Raw genomic sequence first — 18,649 nt, forward strand, 5'->3', positions numbered from 1 at the left:
AGATTGGTAATAATACTGTGAGATATTCATGTATGAATGTTTAACATTGTTGGCATGGTGGCACAGTGGTTAGCACTGCAGCCTCAAAGTGCATTGGACCCAGGTTCGATCCCGGCCCAGGGTCACTGTCATGTGGAGTTTGCACAGCTATAATATGAGGGTCTTGTTCTAGATATGCTGTACACCTCTTTAGGACTGTCACCAATTTTAAACGCAGCAACAGAACAGTCGACTGCAAACATAAAGGGCGGGATTCTCTGACACCCCGCCCCTGGCCAGGTCGGAGAATTCCCGGAGGGCGGCATGAATCCCGCCCCGCTGCTCCGACGCCAGCTTCTCTATTCTCCGGTGCCGGTTTGCGGGCAGGGGCGGAGTTTACGTCGCGCCGGTCGTGGGCCGTTGGCAGCAGCCCCCCCCGGCAATTCTCCAGGCCCCGATGGGCCAAACAGCCGTCGCTTCCTGGCCAGACCCACCTGTGTGAAATGGACATGGTCCATCATGGTGGGACCTGGCATGTAGGCTGGCTAGGTGATTCCTCGGGTGGGCGTGGGGGGATCTGGCTCCAGGGGGGTGCCCCCACGGTGGCCTGACCCGTGATTGGGGCCCACCGATCTGCAGGCGGGCCTGTGCCATGGGGGCACTCTTTCTTTCCGCGCCGGCCTCTGTGGGGCTCCGGCATGGCCGGCGCGGAGAAGAACCCCCCTGGGCATGCGCAGGAAACAGGCCGGCCGGTCTGCGTATGCGTGGAATCACGCATGCGACAACTCGTGTCGGCCCCTCGACGCCGGTTGGCATGTCGCCAACCCCTCCGTCGCCGGCCTAGTCCCCGGAAGTGCGGAGGATTATGCACATTCCGGTCGGCCCGACGCCAGAGTGCTTTGCGCCGCTCTTGGTGCCGGCACGCGCCATCCAGCCACTTGCGGGAGAAACCCGCCCAAAGACTTCCACTACTGCACAAACAGTTACATCAGCTCCACCACCAACGAGTACAATTGTAACAATAACCGCACTGAGGTCAACAGAAACATTGACAACTCCAGAAGCTTCAATCACAACATCTCTCCCTTCAACAAGTGGTCAGTGTACGTGTGCTCTCTTTTCAGTTCTACCATTTCTATTCGTTCTGCCAACTCCAAGTGTAGAAACACTGTACTGAAAATTATCAAAGGAGTATAGGATGTGGCTGTCTACAGTTGACCCAAGTAGAATAATGTGCAGATGAGATTTACTCATTCGTAATGTTTCAACATGTCTTGGTTACATTAGCAATATCAATGACACACGATTTCAAGGAAGTTGATTTATGGGCTCAACGTTTTGTGTGTTTATCCGTGCTTTTTATACACTTTCTAAGTCTAATATCTATTTCCATAGCAGTAGCAGAAACATCCACTGCAACTACTGAGACATCCACAACAGCACAAAGCTCAACATCAGCTCCCGTCTCAACAAGTACACCAACGCAAACAGCCACAGTGAGCTCCACTGAAGCACCAACTACTGAAGCAACAACAGGCACTACACCACCCCTATCAACAAGTGGTGAGTAACCGAGAGCACTCTTTGCACCTATTCCATTCTCAGTCCCGAAAAACGACTCAGGTAGAAATAAATAAAGGCAGCAAGAAAATAATATAATATGATGGTGATGGCTGTAATACGTGGAACAATCTGGTGCTCGTATCTCTTGGAGCTGTACCTTCAGTTAAAACAAAAGCATGTTAAGTGACTCAGCAAATCACGTGATACATGAGTATTAACATAATATAATGGACACACATTGTGGAAAAATGATAATATATTACCCATGCTCACTGTGCAACTGAATAAAATCATTACCTATCTCAATAATAGCGGCAGAAACATCAACTACAAGCACACAGACAACCACAGAGGCACAAAGCTCCCCATCATCGCTGCCCGCAACAAGTCAAACAGCATCAACATCAACAGTGGGCTCTACTGAAGGATCAACAACTGAAGAGTCGACATACACTACGTCACTCTCATCAACAAGTGGTGAGCACACAAAATCACACTTATGCAGCAATTCAAATATTAATCATTTGAAACTGCTGGAAGATGGAAGTACATAGCAAAACCATCAGGAGATTTCAGCAGCATGTTGTTTCCTATAATTGCACAGGATTAATGACGTGTAAAACACAGTTGGTGCCTTAATGTTATCACTATTCCAGGCTATTTTATCCAGCTCATTATAGTTCCCTATACATGTCATTTGACAAAAACTATAACAACAATATGAGTAAAAACTGTTATATGTTGATCCACCTGATAGTTCCATCGACTACAATGCACACTTTTTAAATCACAGAGCCATCAGTATCGACAGCAAATGCACAGACTTCCACTGAAGCACCAACATCCACATCAAATCCTACCACACCAAGTACAATAGCACCAACATCTGGAGCAATCTCCAAAGAATCGTCGACCACTGAAGCAACGACAATAACAACATTAATCCTTTCAACAAGTGGTGAGTATGTGTGCTCTCTGCTCAGTTCTAATATTCTGATCTGTTTCACCAACTGCAAGTATAAAAACACACCATGGAAATTTAACAGAAGAATATGGCATGATTTTGGCTATCAATATGCAGAGTTAAATAACATGCAAATGCCACTTTGTGTTTTCTGCTCTGCAACATGGCCATTAGTTAGTTGCACGTTATATCATGCTATAAAGGTGGATTTTCAGCTATAATGTTGTATACCTTTTTAAGTCTGTCATGTATTTGAACTGCAGCAGCAGAACAGGTGACTGCAAACATACAGACATCCACTGCAACACCAGCTGTTCCATCACCTCCATCGTCAACGAGTACAATTGCAACAACTACCGCATTGAGCTCAACAGAAACATTGATAACTCCAGAAGCATCAATAACAACATATCGTTCGTCAACAAGCGGTGAGTATACGAGTGCTGCACTATCAGTTCCACCAGTTGTATTTGTTCACTAACTCCAAGTGAAGAAACACTTTACTGAAGTTTATCAAAGGAATATATCATGTGGCTGCCCTCACTTGCCCCAAGTAGAACAATGAGAAGAAGAGATTTGCTCATTTATGATGTTTTAACGTGTCAAGGTCACATTAGTGATATCCATGACATAGGAGTTCAAGGAAGTTTTGTTTTGGGCTTGAAGGTTTGTGTGTTTTTCCATGCTTTATGTGCACTTTCTAAGTCTATCACCTATTTTCACAGCAGGAGAAGAAACTTTGGCTGCAACTACATTGGCAGCACGGTAGCACAGTTGTTAGCACAGTTGCTTCACAGCTCGCGGGTTCCGAGTTCGAATCCTGGCTTAGATCACTGTCCATGCGGAGACTACACATTCTCCCCGTGTATGCGTGGGTTTCCTCCGGGTGCTCCGGTTTCTTCCCACAGTCCAAAGTTGTGCAGGTTAGGTGGTTTGGCCAAGATAAATTGTCTTTAGTGTCCAAAGGGGTTGCTGGGTTACCGGTATGGGGCGGAGTTCTGGGCTTACGTGGGGTGCTCTTTCCAAGGGCCAGTGCAGACTCGATGGGCTGAATGGCCTCCTTCTGCACTGTACATTCTATGATTCAATGACATCCACAGTAGCACAAAGCTCAACATCAGCTTCCGTCCCAACAGGTACAACAGCGCAAACACCTACAGTGAGCTCCATGGAAGCATCAACTACAAAAGCAACAACAGGAACTACATCACCCCCATCAACAAATGGTGACTAACCAAAAACACCATTTGCACATATTCCATCCTCAGTCCTGAAAACTACTCATAGTTAGAAAGAAAGAAATGTAATATGAAAATAATATATTATTACGGTGATGGCTATAATTCAACATGGAACAATCTGGGGCTCATATTCCCTGGAGGTGTACCTTCAGTTAAAACAAAGCCATGTTAAATGACTCAGTAAATCCCATGATACATGAGTATCAACATTATTTTAAGGTCAATTGTTGTGGACAAATTATAACATATTACCCATGCTCCGTGTAACTGAATAAAATCATTACTTCTTTCAATAATAGCGGCAGAAACATCAACTACAAGCACACAGACAACTACAGCAGCATTGACCTCCCCAACATCTACTCCCGCAACAAGTCAACCAGCATCAACATCGACAGTGGGCTCGACTGAAACATCAACAACTGAACAGTTGACATACACTACTTCACTCCCATCAACAAGTGGTGAGTAACTGAAAACACTCTTTGCACCTATTCCAATATTAATCATTTGAAACTGCTGGAAGATAGAAGTACACAGCAAAAACCATCAGAAGATTTCAGCAGAATGTAGTTTCCTATAATTGCACAGGGTTAATGAGATGTAAAACACAATTGGTTCTCTAATGTTGTCACAATTCCAGGTTATTTTATCCAGCTTATTGTCTTCCCATTTACATGTGATTTGACAAAATCTATAACATACATATGAATAAAACCTGTTATAAATTGATCCATCCTTTTCAGTTACCTTAGAAATATACACTTTTTAAATCACAGAGCCATCAGTTTCGACAGCAAGTATACAGCCTTCCACTGAAGCACCAACATCTACATCAGCACCAACCTCACCAAGTACAATAGCACCAACATCTGGAGCAAGCTCCATTGAATCAGCGACACCTGAAACAACGACAATGACAACATCAATCCTTTCAACAAGTGGTGAGTTTGAGTGCTCTCTGCTGACTTCTAATATTCTGAACTGTTTCACCGGCTGCAAGTATAAAATCACATAATGGAAATGGAACTGAAGAATTTGACATGATTTTGGCTGTCAATTTGCAGAGTAGAATAATATGCAAATTCCATTTTCTGATTTCTGCATTGTATCATGGTCATCAGTTAGTTTTACTCTATATCATGTTAAGAAGATAGATTTTCAGCTGAAATGTTAGGACCTTGTTCCAGACATGCTGTATACCTCTTTAAGGCTGTCATCTATTTTAACCGCAGCAACAGAACAGTCAACTGCAAACATACAGACATCCACTACAGCGCAAACTGTTACATCAGCTGCTCCCTCAACAAGTACAATTGCAACAACAGCCGCACTGAGCTCCACAGAAGCACTGACAACTCCAGAAGTATCGATCACAACATCTCTCACTTCAACAAGTGGTGTGTATGCGATTGCGCCCTTATCAGTTCTACCATTTCTATTTGTTCTGCCAAATCCAAGTGTAGAAACACTCAACTGAAGATTGTCAATGGAGTATAGCATATGGGTGCCCTCAATTACCCAAAAAATAATGCACAAATGTGATTTGCTCATTCGTGTTGTTTAAAAATGCCTAGGTTACATTAGTAATGGACATGTTATGGGAGCTCAAAGAAGGTGATTTTTGGGCTCAACATTTTGTGTGTTTTCTGTTTTTTATACACTTTCTAAGTCTATCCTATTTTCATAGCAGGAGAAGAAACATCCACTGCAGCTACTGAGACATCAACAGCAGCACAAAGCTCAAAATCAGCTGCTGCCTCAACAAGTACAACAGCGAAAACACCTAGAGTGAGCTCCACTGAAGGATCAACTACTGAAGCAACAACAGGCACTACACCAACCCTATCAACAAGTGGTGAGAAACCAAAAACACTCTTTGCACATATTCCATTCTCAGTACTGAAAAACCACTCACAGCTTGAAAGACATAAAGGCGGTATAAAAATAATATAATATTAGCTTTCTTGGCTATAATTGTACATGGAACAATCTGGCGCTTATATCTCGTGGAGATGTACATTCAGTTAATACAACGACGTTAAATGATTCAGTAAAGGCCATTAGCCATAAGTGTTAACATGATATATAAAATACAACCGTTGTGTAAAAATGATTATATATTACCCAAGCTCCCTGTTTAACTGAATAAAATTATTACCTCTTTCAATAACAGCTGCAGAAACACCAACTACAAGCACACAGACAGCCACAGCAGCACTGACCTCCCCATCATCTAATCCCGTAACAAGTGAAACAGCATCAACATCGACAGTGGGCTCTACTGAAGGATCAACAACTGCAGAGTCGACATACACTACGTCACGCCCATTAACAATTGGTGAGCACACAAAATCACATTTATGCAGCAATTCAACTATGCATTACTTGAAACTGCTGGAAGATGGAAGTACACAGCAAAAACCATCAGAACTTTCAGCAGCATATTGTTTCCTGTAATTGTGCAGGCTTAATGATAATTGCTGGTCTAATGTTGTCACAATTCGTACCATATTATCCAGCGGATTATCTTCCCATATACATGTAATTAAACATGTAAATAAAAAACTATGACACAAACATGAATAAAAACTTTTATCTGTTGCTCCATACCTTTTCAGTTCCCTCAAAAGTACACTTTTTAAATCACAGAGCCATCAGTCTCGACAGTAAGTACACAGACTTCCACTGAAGCAGCAACATCTACATCAGCACCTACCTCACTAAGTACAATAGCACCAACATCTGTAGCAAGCTCCATTGAATCATCGACACCTGAAACAACGACAATGACAACATCAATCCTTTCAACAAGTGGTGTGTATGAGTGCTCTCTGCTCAGTTCTAATATTCTGAACTGTTTCATCGACTGCAAGTATAGAATCACATAATGGAACTGATGAATTTGGCAAGATTTTGGCTATCAATTTACAGAGTAGAATAATATGCAAATTCCATTTTCCGATTTCTGCATTGTAACATGGTCATCAGTTAGTTTTACTCTATAACACGTTAAGAAGATAGATTTTCAGCTGAAATTTTAGGATCTTGTTCCAGACAAGCTGTATACCTCTTTAAGACTGTCATCTATTTTAACCGCAGCAACAGAACAGTCAACTGCAAACATGCAGGCTTCCAGTACAGCACAAACTGTTACATCAGCTGCTCCCTCAACAAGTACAATTGCAACAACAGCCGCACTGAGCTCCACAGAAGCATTGACAACTCCAGAAGCTTCGATCACAACATCTCTCACTTCAACCAGTGGTGAGTGTGTGATTGCTCCCTTATCAGTTCTACCATTACTATCTGTTCTGCCAATTGAGTGTAGAAACACTCAACTGAAGATTGTCAAAAGGAGTACATATCATTTATGGCTGTCCAAATTTGCCCCAAAAAAGAATAATATGCAGATGAGATTTGATCATTTGAATTATTTAAAAATGCCTATCTTACATTGATAATATACATGATATGGGAGCGCAAAGAAGACGATTTTGGGGCTCAATATTTTGTATGTTTTTCAATGTTTTTATACACTTTCTAAGTCTATCACCAATTTTCATTGCAGTGGAAGAAACTCCCGCTGCAGCTACTGAGACATCCACAGCAGCACAAAGCTCAACATCAGCTTTCGTCTTAACAAGTACAACAGCGCAAACACCTGCAGTGAGCTCCGCTGAAGGATCAAGTACTGAAGCAACAACAGGCACGACACCACCCCCATCAACAAGTGGTGAGTAACCAAAAACACTCTTTGCACTTTTCCACTCTCAGTCCTGAGAAACTACTCATAGTTAGAAACACATAAATGCAGTAAAAAAATGATATAATATTATCTTGTTGGCTCTAATTTTACATGGAACAATCTGGTGCTCATATCCCGTGGAGCTGTACATTCAATTACAACAAAGCTATGTTAAATGATTCTGTATACCCCATGATACAAGAGTATTAACATGATATGAAGTACAAATGTTGTGGAAAAATGATAATATATGACCAATGCTCCCTGTTTAACTGAATAAAATCATTCCCTCTTTCAATAATAGCGGCAGAAACATCAACTCCAAGCACACAGACAACCACAGCAGCACTGACCTCCCCATCATCTACTCCCGCAACAAGTCAAACTGCACCAACATCGTCAGTGGGTCCGACTGAAGGATCAACAACTGAAGAGTCGACATACACTACGTCACTCCCATCAACAAGTGGTGAGAATAAAAAATCACACTTATGCAGCAATTCAAATATTAATCATTTGTAACTGCGGGAAGATGGAAGTACATAGCAAAAACCATAAGAAGATTTCTTGTTGCTTCCAATAATTGCACTGGCTAAATGAGATGGAAAACACAATTGGTGCTCTAATGCGGCCACAATTTGAGGCTATTTTATCCAGCTCATTATCTTCTGATATACATGCGATTTGACAAAAACTAGGACACAAACATAAATAAAAACATTTATATATTGATCTATGCCTTTCCAGTTCCCTCAAAAGCAATGTACACTTTTTAAATCACAGAGACATCAGTATCCGCAGCAAGTACACAAACTTCCACAGAAGCAGCAACATCTACATCAGCACCTCCCTCACCAAGTACAACAGCACCAACATCTGGGGCAAGTTCCATTGAATCAACGACAATGACAACATCAATACTGTCAACAAGTGGTGAGTATGAGTGCTCTCAGCTCAGTTCTAACATTCTGAACTGTTTCACAGTCTGCAAGTATAAAACTACATAATGGAAATGGAACTGAAGAATTAAGCATGATTTTGGCTATCAATTTACAGAGAAGAATAATATGAAAATTCCATTTTCTGATTTCTGCATTGTAACATGGCCATTAGTTGCACTCTATATCATGTCAAGAAGATAGAATTTCAGCTGCAATGTTAGCATCTTGTTACAGGCTTGCTGTATACCTCTTTAAGGCTGTCATCTATTTTAACCACAGCATCAGAACAGTCGACTGCAAACATACAGACTTCCACTACAGCACAACCTGTTACATCAGCTGCTCCCTCAACAAGTACAATTGCAACAACAGCCGCTGTGAGCTCCACAGAAGCATTGACAGCTCCAGCATCATCGATCACAACATTTCTCACTTCAACAAGTGGTGAGTATGCAAGTGCTCCCTTATCAGTTCTACCATTTCTATTCGTTCTGCCAAATCCAATTGTAGAAACACTCAACTCAACATTGTCAAAGGAGTACTGTCGTGGAAATTATAATAAAGGCAAATTCTTCGAGGTTCGATTTAAGGAAATTTATTTACACAAATATAATTGTGGAGAGAGAGTGTTCTGGCTTTTTAGCCAGTCCACGACACTCTGAGATTCGATGGAAGGAAGCATATCTATATAATCTGAAATAACAGCTTGAAGTAAACAGTCATGTTTATATTAAAAAGACAATGGAAAGTACATAAGATGAAATATGTAGTACGTATGTTCTTGCCCTTGGCTAAAAACAACTCGAGTACACATTTTGTTGTCTTTTGGAGGAGATTGTGTTAACATAATAACGCCGAGACCAATATATGAAGCAGTATTTTGTTTATATTACCTGAGCTACTTATTTTCGTTCAAAAGCAGTGTTAAACTATATAGACGGGCATTTTCCCAGCTTGCTTCTAAGTTGGCAACTCATTAATTTCCCTTCCACAAGTACATAGCATATGGCTGCCCAAAATTGCCCCAAAAAGAATAATGTGCAGATGAGATTTCATCATTCGAATTATTTTAAAATGCCTATCTTACATTAGGAATATTACATGATATGGAAGCTCAAAGAAGATGATTTTTGGGCTCAACATTTTGTTGTTTTTCTATGTTTTTTACACACTTTCTAAGTCTGTCTCTTATTTTTATAGCAGTCGAAGAAACTTCCGCTGCAGCTACTGAGACATCCACAGCAGCACAAAGCTCAACATCAGCTTCCGTCTCAATAAGTACAACAGCGCAAACACCTACAGTGAGCTCCACTGAAGCACCAACTACTGAAGCATCAACAGGCATTACACCACCCCCATCAACAAGTGGTGAGTAAACAAAAACACTCTTTGCACCTATTCCAGTATTAAACATTTCAAACTTCTGGAAGATGGAAGTACACAGCAAAAACCAGCAGAAGAATTCAGCTAAATGTAGTTTCCTATAATTGCATAGGCTTAATGAGATGTAAAACACAGTCTGTGCCCTAATATTGTTACAATTCATGGCTATTTTATCCAGCTCATTACCTTCCTATGTACATGTGATTTGACAAAATCTATGACACAAACATGAATTAAAAACTCTAATAAATTGGTCCATCTTTTCAGTTTCCTCAATAACAATGTACACTTTCGAAATCACAGAGCCATCAGTATCGGCAGCAAGTACTCAATCTTCCACTGAAGCAGCAACATCTGCATCAGCACCTACCTCACCAAGTACAACAGCACCAACATCTGGAGCAAGCTCCATTGAGTCGACGACACCAGAAGCAACAACAATGACAACATCAATCCTTTCAACAAGTGGTGAGTATGAGTGGTCTCAGCTCAGTTCTAATATTCTGATCTGTTTTACTGACTGCAAGTATAAAATCACATCATGGAAATTTAACAAAAGAATTAAGCATGATTTTGGCTATCAATTTACAGAGTAGAATAAAACGCAAATTCCATTTTCTGATTTCTGCATTGTAACATGGCCATTAGTTAGTTGCACTCTATATCATGTTAAGAAGATAGAGTTTCAGCTGTAATGTTCGCATCTTGTTCCAGACATGCTGTTTACCTCTTTAAGGCCGTCATCTATTTTAACCGCAGCATCAGAACAGTCGACTGCAAACATACAGACATCCACTACAGCACAAACTGTTACATCAGCTGCTCCCTCAACAAGTACAATTGCAACAACAGCCACTGTGAGCTCCACAGAAGCATTGACAGCTACAGCATCATCGATCACAACATTTCTCACTTCAACAAGTGGTGTGTATATGAGTGCTCCCTTATCAGTTCGACCATTTCTATTTGTTATGCCAAATCCAGGTGTAGAAACACTCAACTGAACATTGTCAAAGGAGTACATAGTATATGGCTGCCCAAAATTGCCCCAAAAAGAATAATGTGCAGATGAGATTTCATCATTCAAATTATTTAAAAATGCCTATCTTACATTAGGAATATTACATGATATGGAAGTTCAAAGAGGATGATTTTTGGGCTCAACATTTTGTCTGTTTTTCTATGTTTTTTACACACTTTCTAAGTCTGTCTCTTATTTTTATAGCAGTCGAAGAAACTTCCGCTGCAGCTACTGCGACATCCACAGCAGCACAAAGCTCAACATCAGCTTCCGTCTTAACAAGTACAACAGCGCAAACACCTACAATGAGCTCCACTGAAGCACCAACTACCGAAGCATCAACAGGCACTACACCACCCCCATCAACAAGTGGTGAGTAAACAAAAATGCTCTTTGCACCTATTCCAATATTAATCATTTCAAACTTCTGGAAGATAGAAGTACACAGCAAAAACCAGCAGAAGAATTCAGCAGAATGTAGTTTCCTTTAATGCACAGGCTTAATGAGATGTAAAACACAGTCGGTGCCTTAATATTGTCACAATTCGTGGCTATTTTATCCAGCTCATTTTCTTCCTATGTACATGTGATTTGACAAAATCTATGACACAAACATGAATTAAAAACTCTAATAAATTGGTCCATATTTTCAGTTTCCTCAATAACAATATACACTTTTTAAATCACAGAGCCATCAGTATCGGCAGCAAGTACACAAACTTCCACAGAAGCAGCAACATCTACATCAGCACCTCCCTCACCAAGTACAACAGCACCAACATCTGGGGCAAGTTCCATTGAATCAACGACAATGACAACATCAATACTTTCAACAAGTGGTGAGTATGAGTGCTCTCTGCTCAGTTCTAACATTCTGAACTGTTTCACAGTCTGCAAGTATAAAACTACAAAATGGAAATGGAACTGAAGAATTAAGCATGATTTTGGCTATCAATTTACAGAGAAGAATAATATGAAAATTCCATTTTCTGATTTCTGCATTGTAACATGGCCATTAGTTGCACTCTCTATCATGTCAAGAAGATAGAATTTCAGCTGCAATGTTAGCATCTTGTTCCAGACATGCTGTATACCTCTTTAAGGCTGTCATCTATTTTAACCGCAGCATCAGAACAGTCGACTGCAAACATACAGACTTCCATTACAGCACAACCTGTTACATCAGCTGCTCCCTCAACAAGTACAATTGCAACAACAGCCGCTGTGAGCTCCACAGAAGCATTGACAGCTCCAGCATCATCGATCACAACATTTCTCACTTCAACAAGTGGTGAGTATGCAAGTGCTCCCTTATCAGTTCGACCATTTCTATTCGTTCTGCCAAATCCAATTGTAGAAACACTCAACTCAACATTGTCAAAGGAGTACTGTCGTGGAAATTATAATAAAGACAAATTCTTCGAGGTTCGATTTAAGGAAATTTATTTACACAAATATAATTGCGGAGAGAGAGTGTTCTGGCTTTTTAGCCAGTCCACAACACTCTGAGATTCGATGGAAGGAAGCATATCTATATAATCTGAAATAACAGCTTGAAGTAAACAGCCATGTTTATATTAAAAAGACCTTGGAAAGTACGTAAGATGAAATATGTAGTACGTATGTTCTTGCTCGTGGCTAAAAACAACTCGAGTACACATTTTGTTGTCTTTTGGAGGAGAATGTGTTAACATAATAACGCCGAAACCAATATATGAAGCAGTATTTTGTTTATGTTACCTGAGCTACTTATTTTCGTTCAAAAGCAGTGTTAAACTATATAGACGAGCATTTTCCCAGCATGCTTCTAAGTTGGCAACTCATTAATTTCCCTTCCACAAGTACATAGCATATGGCTGCCCAAAATTGCCCCAAAAAGAATAATGTGCAGATGAGATTTCATCATTCGAATTATTTTAAAATGCCTATCTTACATTAGGAATATTACATGATATGGAAGCTCAAAGAAGATGATTTTTGGGCTCAACATTTTGAGTGTTTTTCTGTTTTTTACACACTTTCTAAGTCTGTCTCTTATTTTTATAGCAGTCGAAGAAACTTCCGCTGTAGCTACTGAGACATCCACAGCAGCACAAAGCTCAACATCAGCTTCCGTCTCAACAAGTACAACAGCGCAAACACCTGCAGTGAGCTCCACTGAAGCACCAACTACTGAAGCAACAACAGGGACGACGCCAACCCCATCAATAAGTGGTGAGTAAACAAAAACACTTGTTGCACCTATTCCAATATTAATCATTTCAGACTTCTGGAAGTTGGAAGTACACAGCAAAAACCAGCAGAAGAATTCAGCAGAATGTAGTTTCCATAATTGCACAGGCTTAATGAGATGTAAAATACAGTCGGTGCCCTAATATTGTCACAATTTAAGGCTAATTTATCCAACTCATTATCTTCCCATGTACATGTGATTTGACAAATTCAATGACACAAAAATGAATAAAAACTCTTATAAATTGGTCCATCCTTTTCAGTTCCCTCGAAGTCAATTTACACTTTTTAAATCGCAGAGGCATTAGTATCGACAGCAAGTACACAGACTTCCACTCTGGCACCAACATCTACATCAGCACCTACCTCACCAAGTACAACAGCACCAACATCTGGAGCAAGTTCCATTGAAACAACGACACCTGAAGCAACGACAATGACAACATCAATCCTTTCAACAAGTGGTGAGTTTGAGTGCTCTCTGCTCAGTTCTAATATTGTGAACTGTTTCACCAACTGCAAGTATAAAATCACATACTGGAAATGGAACTGAAGAATTAAGCATTATTTTGGCTATCAATTTACAGAGAAGAATAACATGCAAATTCCATTTTCTGATTTCTGCATTGTAACATGGCCATTAGTTGCACTCTATATCATGTCAAGAAGATAGAATTTCAGTTGTAATGTTAGCATCTTGTTCCAGGCTTGCTGTATACCTCTTTAAGGCTGTCATCTATTTTAACCGCAGCATCAGAACAGTCGACTGCAAACATAATTGTCCAAAACTTGTCCAAAATTGCCCTTAGTGTTGGGTGGGGTTACTGGGTTATGGGGATAGGGTGGCGGTGTTGACCTTGGGTAGGGTGCTCTTTCCAAGAGCCGGTGCAGACTCGATGGGCCGAATGGCCTCCTTCTGCACTGTAAATCCTATGAATCTATGATACAGACAGCCACTACAGCACAAACTGTTACATCAGCTGCTCTCTCAACAAGTACAATTGCAACAACAGCCAGCCGCTGTGAGCTCCACAGAAGCATTGACAGCTCCAGCATCATCGATCACAACATTTCTCACTTCAACAAGTGGTGAGTGTGCAAGTGCTCCCTTATCATTTCTACCATTTCTATTCGTTATGCCAAATCCAATTGTAGAAACACTCAACTCAACATTGTCAAAGGAGTACTGTCGTGGAAATTATAATAAAGACAAATGCAGATGAGATTTGATCATTCGAATTATTTTAAAATGCCTATCCTACATTAGGAATATTACATGATATGGATGCTCAAAGAAGATGATTTTTGGCCTCAAAATGTTGAGTGTTTTTCGATGTTTTTTACACACTTTCTAATTCTGTCACCTATTTTCATAACAGTAGAAGAATCTTCCGCTGCAGCTACTGAGACATCTACAGCAGCACAAAGCTCAACATCAGCTTCCGTCTCAACAAGTACAACAGGGCAAACACCTACAGTGAGCACCACGGAAGGATCAACTACTGAACAAACAACAGGCACGACACCACCCCCATCAACAAGTGGTGAGTAAGCGAAAGCACTCTTTGCACCTATTCCATTCTCAGTGCTGAACAACTACTCGCAGTTAGAAACACATAAAGGCAGTAAAAAAATAATATAGTATTATCTTGTTGGCTCTAATTATACATGGAACAATCTGGTGCTCATATCTCGTGGAGCTGTACATTCAGTTACAACAAAGCCAGGTTAAATGATTCTGTATATCCGATGATACATGAGTATTAATATGATATAAAGTACAACCGTTGTGGAAACATGTTAATATATTACCCATGTTCCCTATTTAACTGAATTAAATCATTGCCTCTTTCAATGATAGCGGCAGAATCATCAACAAGCACAAGCACACAGACAGCCACAGCAGCACTGACCTCTCCATCATCTACTCCCGCAACAAGTCAAATAACATCGACAGTGGGCTCTACTGCAGGATCAACAACTGAAGAGTCGACGTACACTGCTTCACTCTCATCAACAAGTGGTGAGCACACAAAGTAACACTGATACAGAAAACAAATATTAATCATTTGAAACTGCTGGAAGATTGAATTACACAGCAAAAACTATCAGAAGATTTCAGCAGTATGTTGTTTCCTATAATTGCACAGGGTTAATGACGTGTAAAACACAATTGGTTCCCCTAATGTTGTCACTATTCCTGGCTATTTTATCCAGCTCATTATAGTTCCATTCTACATGTCAAGTGACCAAAACTATAACACAAATATGAATAAAAACTTTTATATGTTCATCCACCTTATAGTTCCCTCGATTACAATGTACACTTTTTAAATCACAGAGCCATCAGTATCGACAGCAATTACACTGAGTTCCACTGCAGCACCAACGTTGACATCAGCACCCACCACACCAAGTACAATAGCACCAACATCTGGAGAAAGCGCCAATGAATCATCGACACATGAAACAACGACAATGTCAACATCAATGCTTTCTACAAGTGGTGAGTATGAGTGCTCTCTGCTCATTTCTAATATTCCAATCTGTTTCACCGAATGCAAGTATAAAAACACATAATGGAAATTTAACAGAAGAATGTAGCATGATTTTGGCTATCAATATGCACAGTAGAATAACATGCAAATCCCATTTTGTGATTTCTGCATTGCAACATGGCCGTTAGTCAGTTACATTTTTTATCATGTTATGAAGGTCGATTTTCAGAAGCAACAAATACAACATATCTTCCATCAATAAGTGGTGAGTAAACGAGTGCTCCCTTTGCAGTTCTACCATTTCAATTTGTTCCACCAACTGCAAGTGTAGCAACAATTTACTGAAGATTATCAAAGGAGTATATCATGTGGCTGTCCACAATTGCCCCAAGTCGAACAATGTGCAGATGTGATTTGCTTATTCATGATGTTTTGCATGTCTAGGTCACATTCGTAATATCCATGACATGGGAGCTCAAGGAAGTTAATTTTTGGGCTCGAGGTTTTACGTGTTTATCCGTGCTTTTTGTAGACTTTCTAAGTCTGTCACCTATTTTCATACCAGTAGAAGAAACTACTGAGATATCCACAGCAGCACAAAGCTCAACATCAGCTTTCGTCTCAACAACTCCAACAGTGCAAACCCCTACAGTGAGCTCCACTGAAGCACCAACTGCTGAAGAAACAACAGGCACTACACCACCCCCATCAACAAATGGTGAGTAACCGCAAACACTCTTTGCACCTATCCCATTCTCAGTCCTGATCAACTACTCATAGTTAGAAGCCTATGAAAGCAGTATAAAAATATTATATCATTACGTAGCTGGCTCTAATTATATTGCAACAACCTGGTGCTCATGTTCCTTGGAACAGTTGAAACAAAGTCATGTAAAATGATTCAGTAAATGCCATGATACATGAGTACTAACATGATATAAAGTACAACCACTGAGGAAGAATTATAATATATTACCCATGCTCACTGTTCAACTGATTAAAATCATTACCTCTTTCAATAATAGCTGCAGAAACATCAACTACAAGCACACAGGCAGCCACAGCAGCACTGACCTCCCCATCATCTACTCCCGCAACAAGTGAAACAGCATCAACATCAACAGTGGGCTCTACTGAAGGATCAACAACTGAACAGTTGACATACACTACATCATTCCCATCAACAAGTGGTGAGCACACAAAATAACACTTATGCAGCAATTCAAACATTAATCATTTGAAACTGCTGGAAGATGGAAGTACACAGCAAGAAACATTCGAAGATTTCAGCAGTTGTTGTTTCCTATAATTGCACTGGCTTAATGAGATGTAAAACACAATTGATGCCCAAAGGCTGTCACAATTGGAGGATATTTTATCCAGCTCAGTATCTACCCATATACATGTTATTTGAAAAAACTACAGCACAAATATGAATAAAAACTTATGTATATTGATCCATCCTTTCCAGTTCCTTGAGTAACAATGTACACTTTTTAAAACGCAGAGCCATCAGTATCAGCAGCAAATATACAGACTTCCACTGCGGCACCAATATTTACATCGGCACCTGCCTCACCAAGTACAATAGCACCAACATCTGGAGCAAGCTCCATTGAATCAATGGCAACTGAAACAACCACAAGAACAACATCAATCCTTTCCAGTGAGTATTATTGATCTCTATTCAATTGTAATATTCTGAATTAATACACCTGCTGGAACTCTTAAAACACATAATGGAAATTTAACAACAAAGTATACCTTGGGCGAGATTCTCCGATCCCCCGCCGGGTCGGAGAATCGCCGGGGGCTGGCGTGAATCCCGCCCCCGCCGGTTGCCGAATTCTCCACCACCGGATATTCGGCGGGGGCGGGAATCGCGCCGCGCCGGTTGGGCCCCCCCCGCGATTCTCCGGCCCGGATGGGCCGAAGTCCCGCCGCTAAAATGCCTGTCCCGCTGGCGTAGATTAAACCACCTACCTTACCGGCGGGACAAGGCGGCGCGGGCGGGCTCCGGGGTCCTGGGGGGGGCGCGAGGCGATCTGGCCCCGGGGGGTGCCCCCACGGTGGCCTGGCCCGCGATTGGGGCCCACCGATCCGCGGGCGTGACTGTGCCGTGGGGGCACTCTTTCCCTTCCGCCTTCGCCACTGTCTCCACCATGGCGGAGGCGGAAGAGACTCCCTCCACTGCGCATACGCGGGAATGCCGTCAGCGGCCGCTGACGCTCCCGCGCATGCACCGCCTGGAGATGTCATTTCCGCGCCAGCTGGCGGGGCACCAAAAGCCTTTTCCGCCAGCTGGCGGGGCGGAAATTCGTCCGGCGCCGTCCTAGCCCTTAAGGTTGGGGCTCGGCCCCCAAAGATGTGGAGCATTCCGCACCTATGGGGCGGCGCGATACCCGACTGATTTGCGCCGTTTTGGGCGCCAGTCGGCGGACATCGCGCCGTTTCTGGAGAATTTTGCCCCTTGTATCAGCTATGATAATCGAAAGTGCAATAATGTGCAAATGTCTTTTGCCCATTAATGCCTTGCCACATTGCCATGTTAATTAGCCAACAATATATGACTATGAATGTGACCTTCCGGTTAGAATGTTAGGATGCTGCTCCATGTCTGCATATCTAATTATGGCTGTCCTCTATTTCGATAACAGCAACAGAACATTTCACGACAAATATGGAGACATCCACTGTAGCACAAACCTCCACACCAGCTCCTCCCTCATCAAGTACATTAGCACCAACAACGACAGCAGCCTCCCCTGAAGCATCAACAACAATGACGACATCCCTCCTCTCAACAAGTCGTGAGTTCATGAGTGCTCTTTTATCAGTTGCAACTTTCTGAATCTTTTCAATCTACTGCAAAGTTAGAAATACAGGATGGAAAGATAGTCCATGATTGTGTTGGCTCTAGAATGTAGTTCGTGTCCCTGCATTTGAAACAGAAGCTGTGGGTTCAGTCCCCACTCCAGGACTTGTTGACCACGGAAAGATTTTCATATTGAGCTTCAGTAGGTTGATAATCATATTGCCGATCGAGCTCCAATTTAAGCAGGGCTGGTTTATGCTCCAT

At 41.4% G+C, this 18,649-nt stretch overlaps 1 protein-coding gene across 1 annotated transcript in view; it reads left to right on the plus strand.

Annotated features, from left to right (window-relative positions):
* Positions 1-18,649, plus strand: part of LOC140395776 (uncharacterized) — a 187,344-nt gene that overhangs the window by 34,372 nt on the left and 134,323 nt on the right. Inside the window, exons 29-51 of the mRNA XM_072483934.1 lie at positions 1,375-1,542; positions 5,924-6,088; positions 6,400-6,564; positions 6,850-7,014; positions 7,319-7,483; positions 7,800-7,964; positions 8,279-8,428; positions 8,716-8,880; positions 9,637-9,804; positions 10,123-10,287; positions 10,534-10,743; positions 11,045-11,212; positions 11,530-11,679; positions 11,967-12,131; positions 12,887-13,054; positions 13,372-13,536; positions 14,452-14,616; positions 14,934-15,095; positions 15,414-15,578; positions 16,136-16,288; positions 16,596-16,760; positions 17,078-17,236; positions 18,228-18,380. Of these exons, the coding sequence (XP_072340035.1) occupies positions 1,375-1,542; positions 5,924-6,088; positions 6,400-6,564; positions 6,850-7,014; positions 7,319-7,483; positions 7,800-7,964; positions 8,279-8,428; positions 8,716-8,880; positions 9,637-9,804; positions 10,123-10,287; positions 10,534-10,743; positions 11,045-11,212; positions 11,530-11,679; positions 11,967-12,131; positions 12,887-13,054; positions 13,372-13,536; positions 14,452-14,616; positions 14,934-15,095; positions 15,414-15,578; positions 16,136-16,288; positions 16,596-16,760; positions 17,078-17,236; positions 18,228-18,380 (3,789 nt within the window). The remainder of the gene's footprint in view (positions 1-1,374; positions 1,543-5,923; positions 6,089-6,399; positions 6,565-6,849; positions 7,015-7,318; positions 7,484-7,799; positions 7,965-8,278; positions 8,429-8,715; positions 8,881-9,636; positions 9,805-10,122; positions 10,288-10,533; positions 10,744-11,044; positions 11,213-11,529; positions 11,680-11,966; positions 12,132-12,886; positions 13,055-13,371; positions 13,537-14,451; positions 14,617-14,933; positions 15,096-15,413; positions 15,579-16,135; positions 16,289-16,595; positions 16,761-17,077; positions 17,237-18,227; positions 18,381-18,649) is intronic.

The sequence above is a fragment of the Scyliorhinus torazame genome, chromosome 18, assembly GCF_047496885.1.
Source record: "Scyliorhinus torazame isolate Kashiwa2021f chromosome 18, sScyTor2.1, whole genome shotgun sequence".
NCBI classification, from domain to species: Eukaryota; Metazoa; Chordata; class Chondrichthyes; order Carcharhiniformes; family Scyliorhinidae; genus Scyliorhinus; species Scyliorhinus torazame.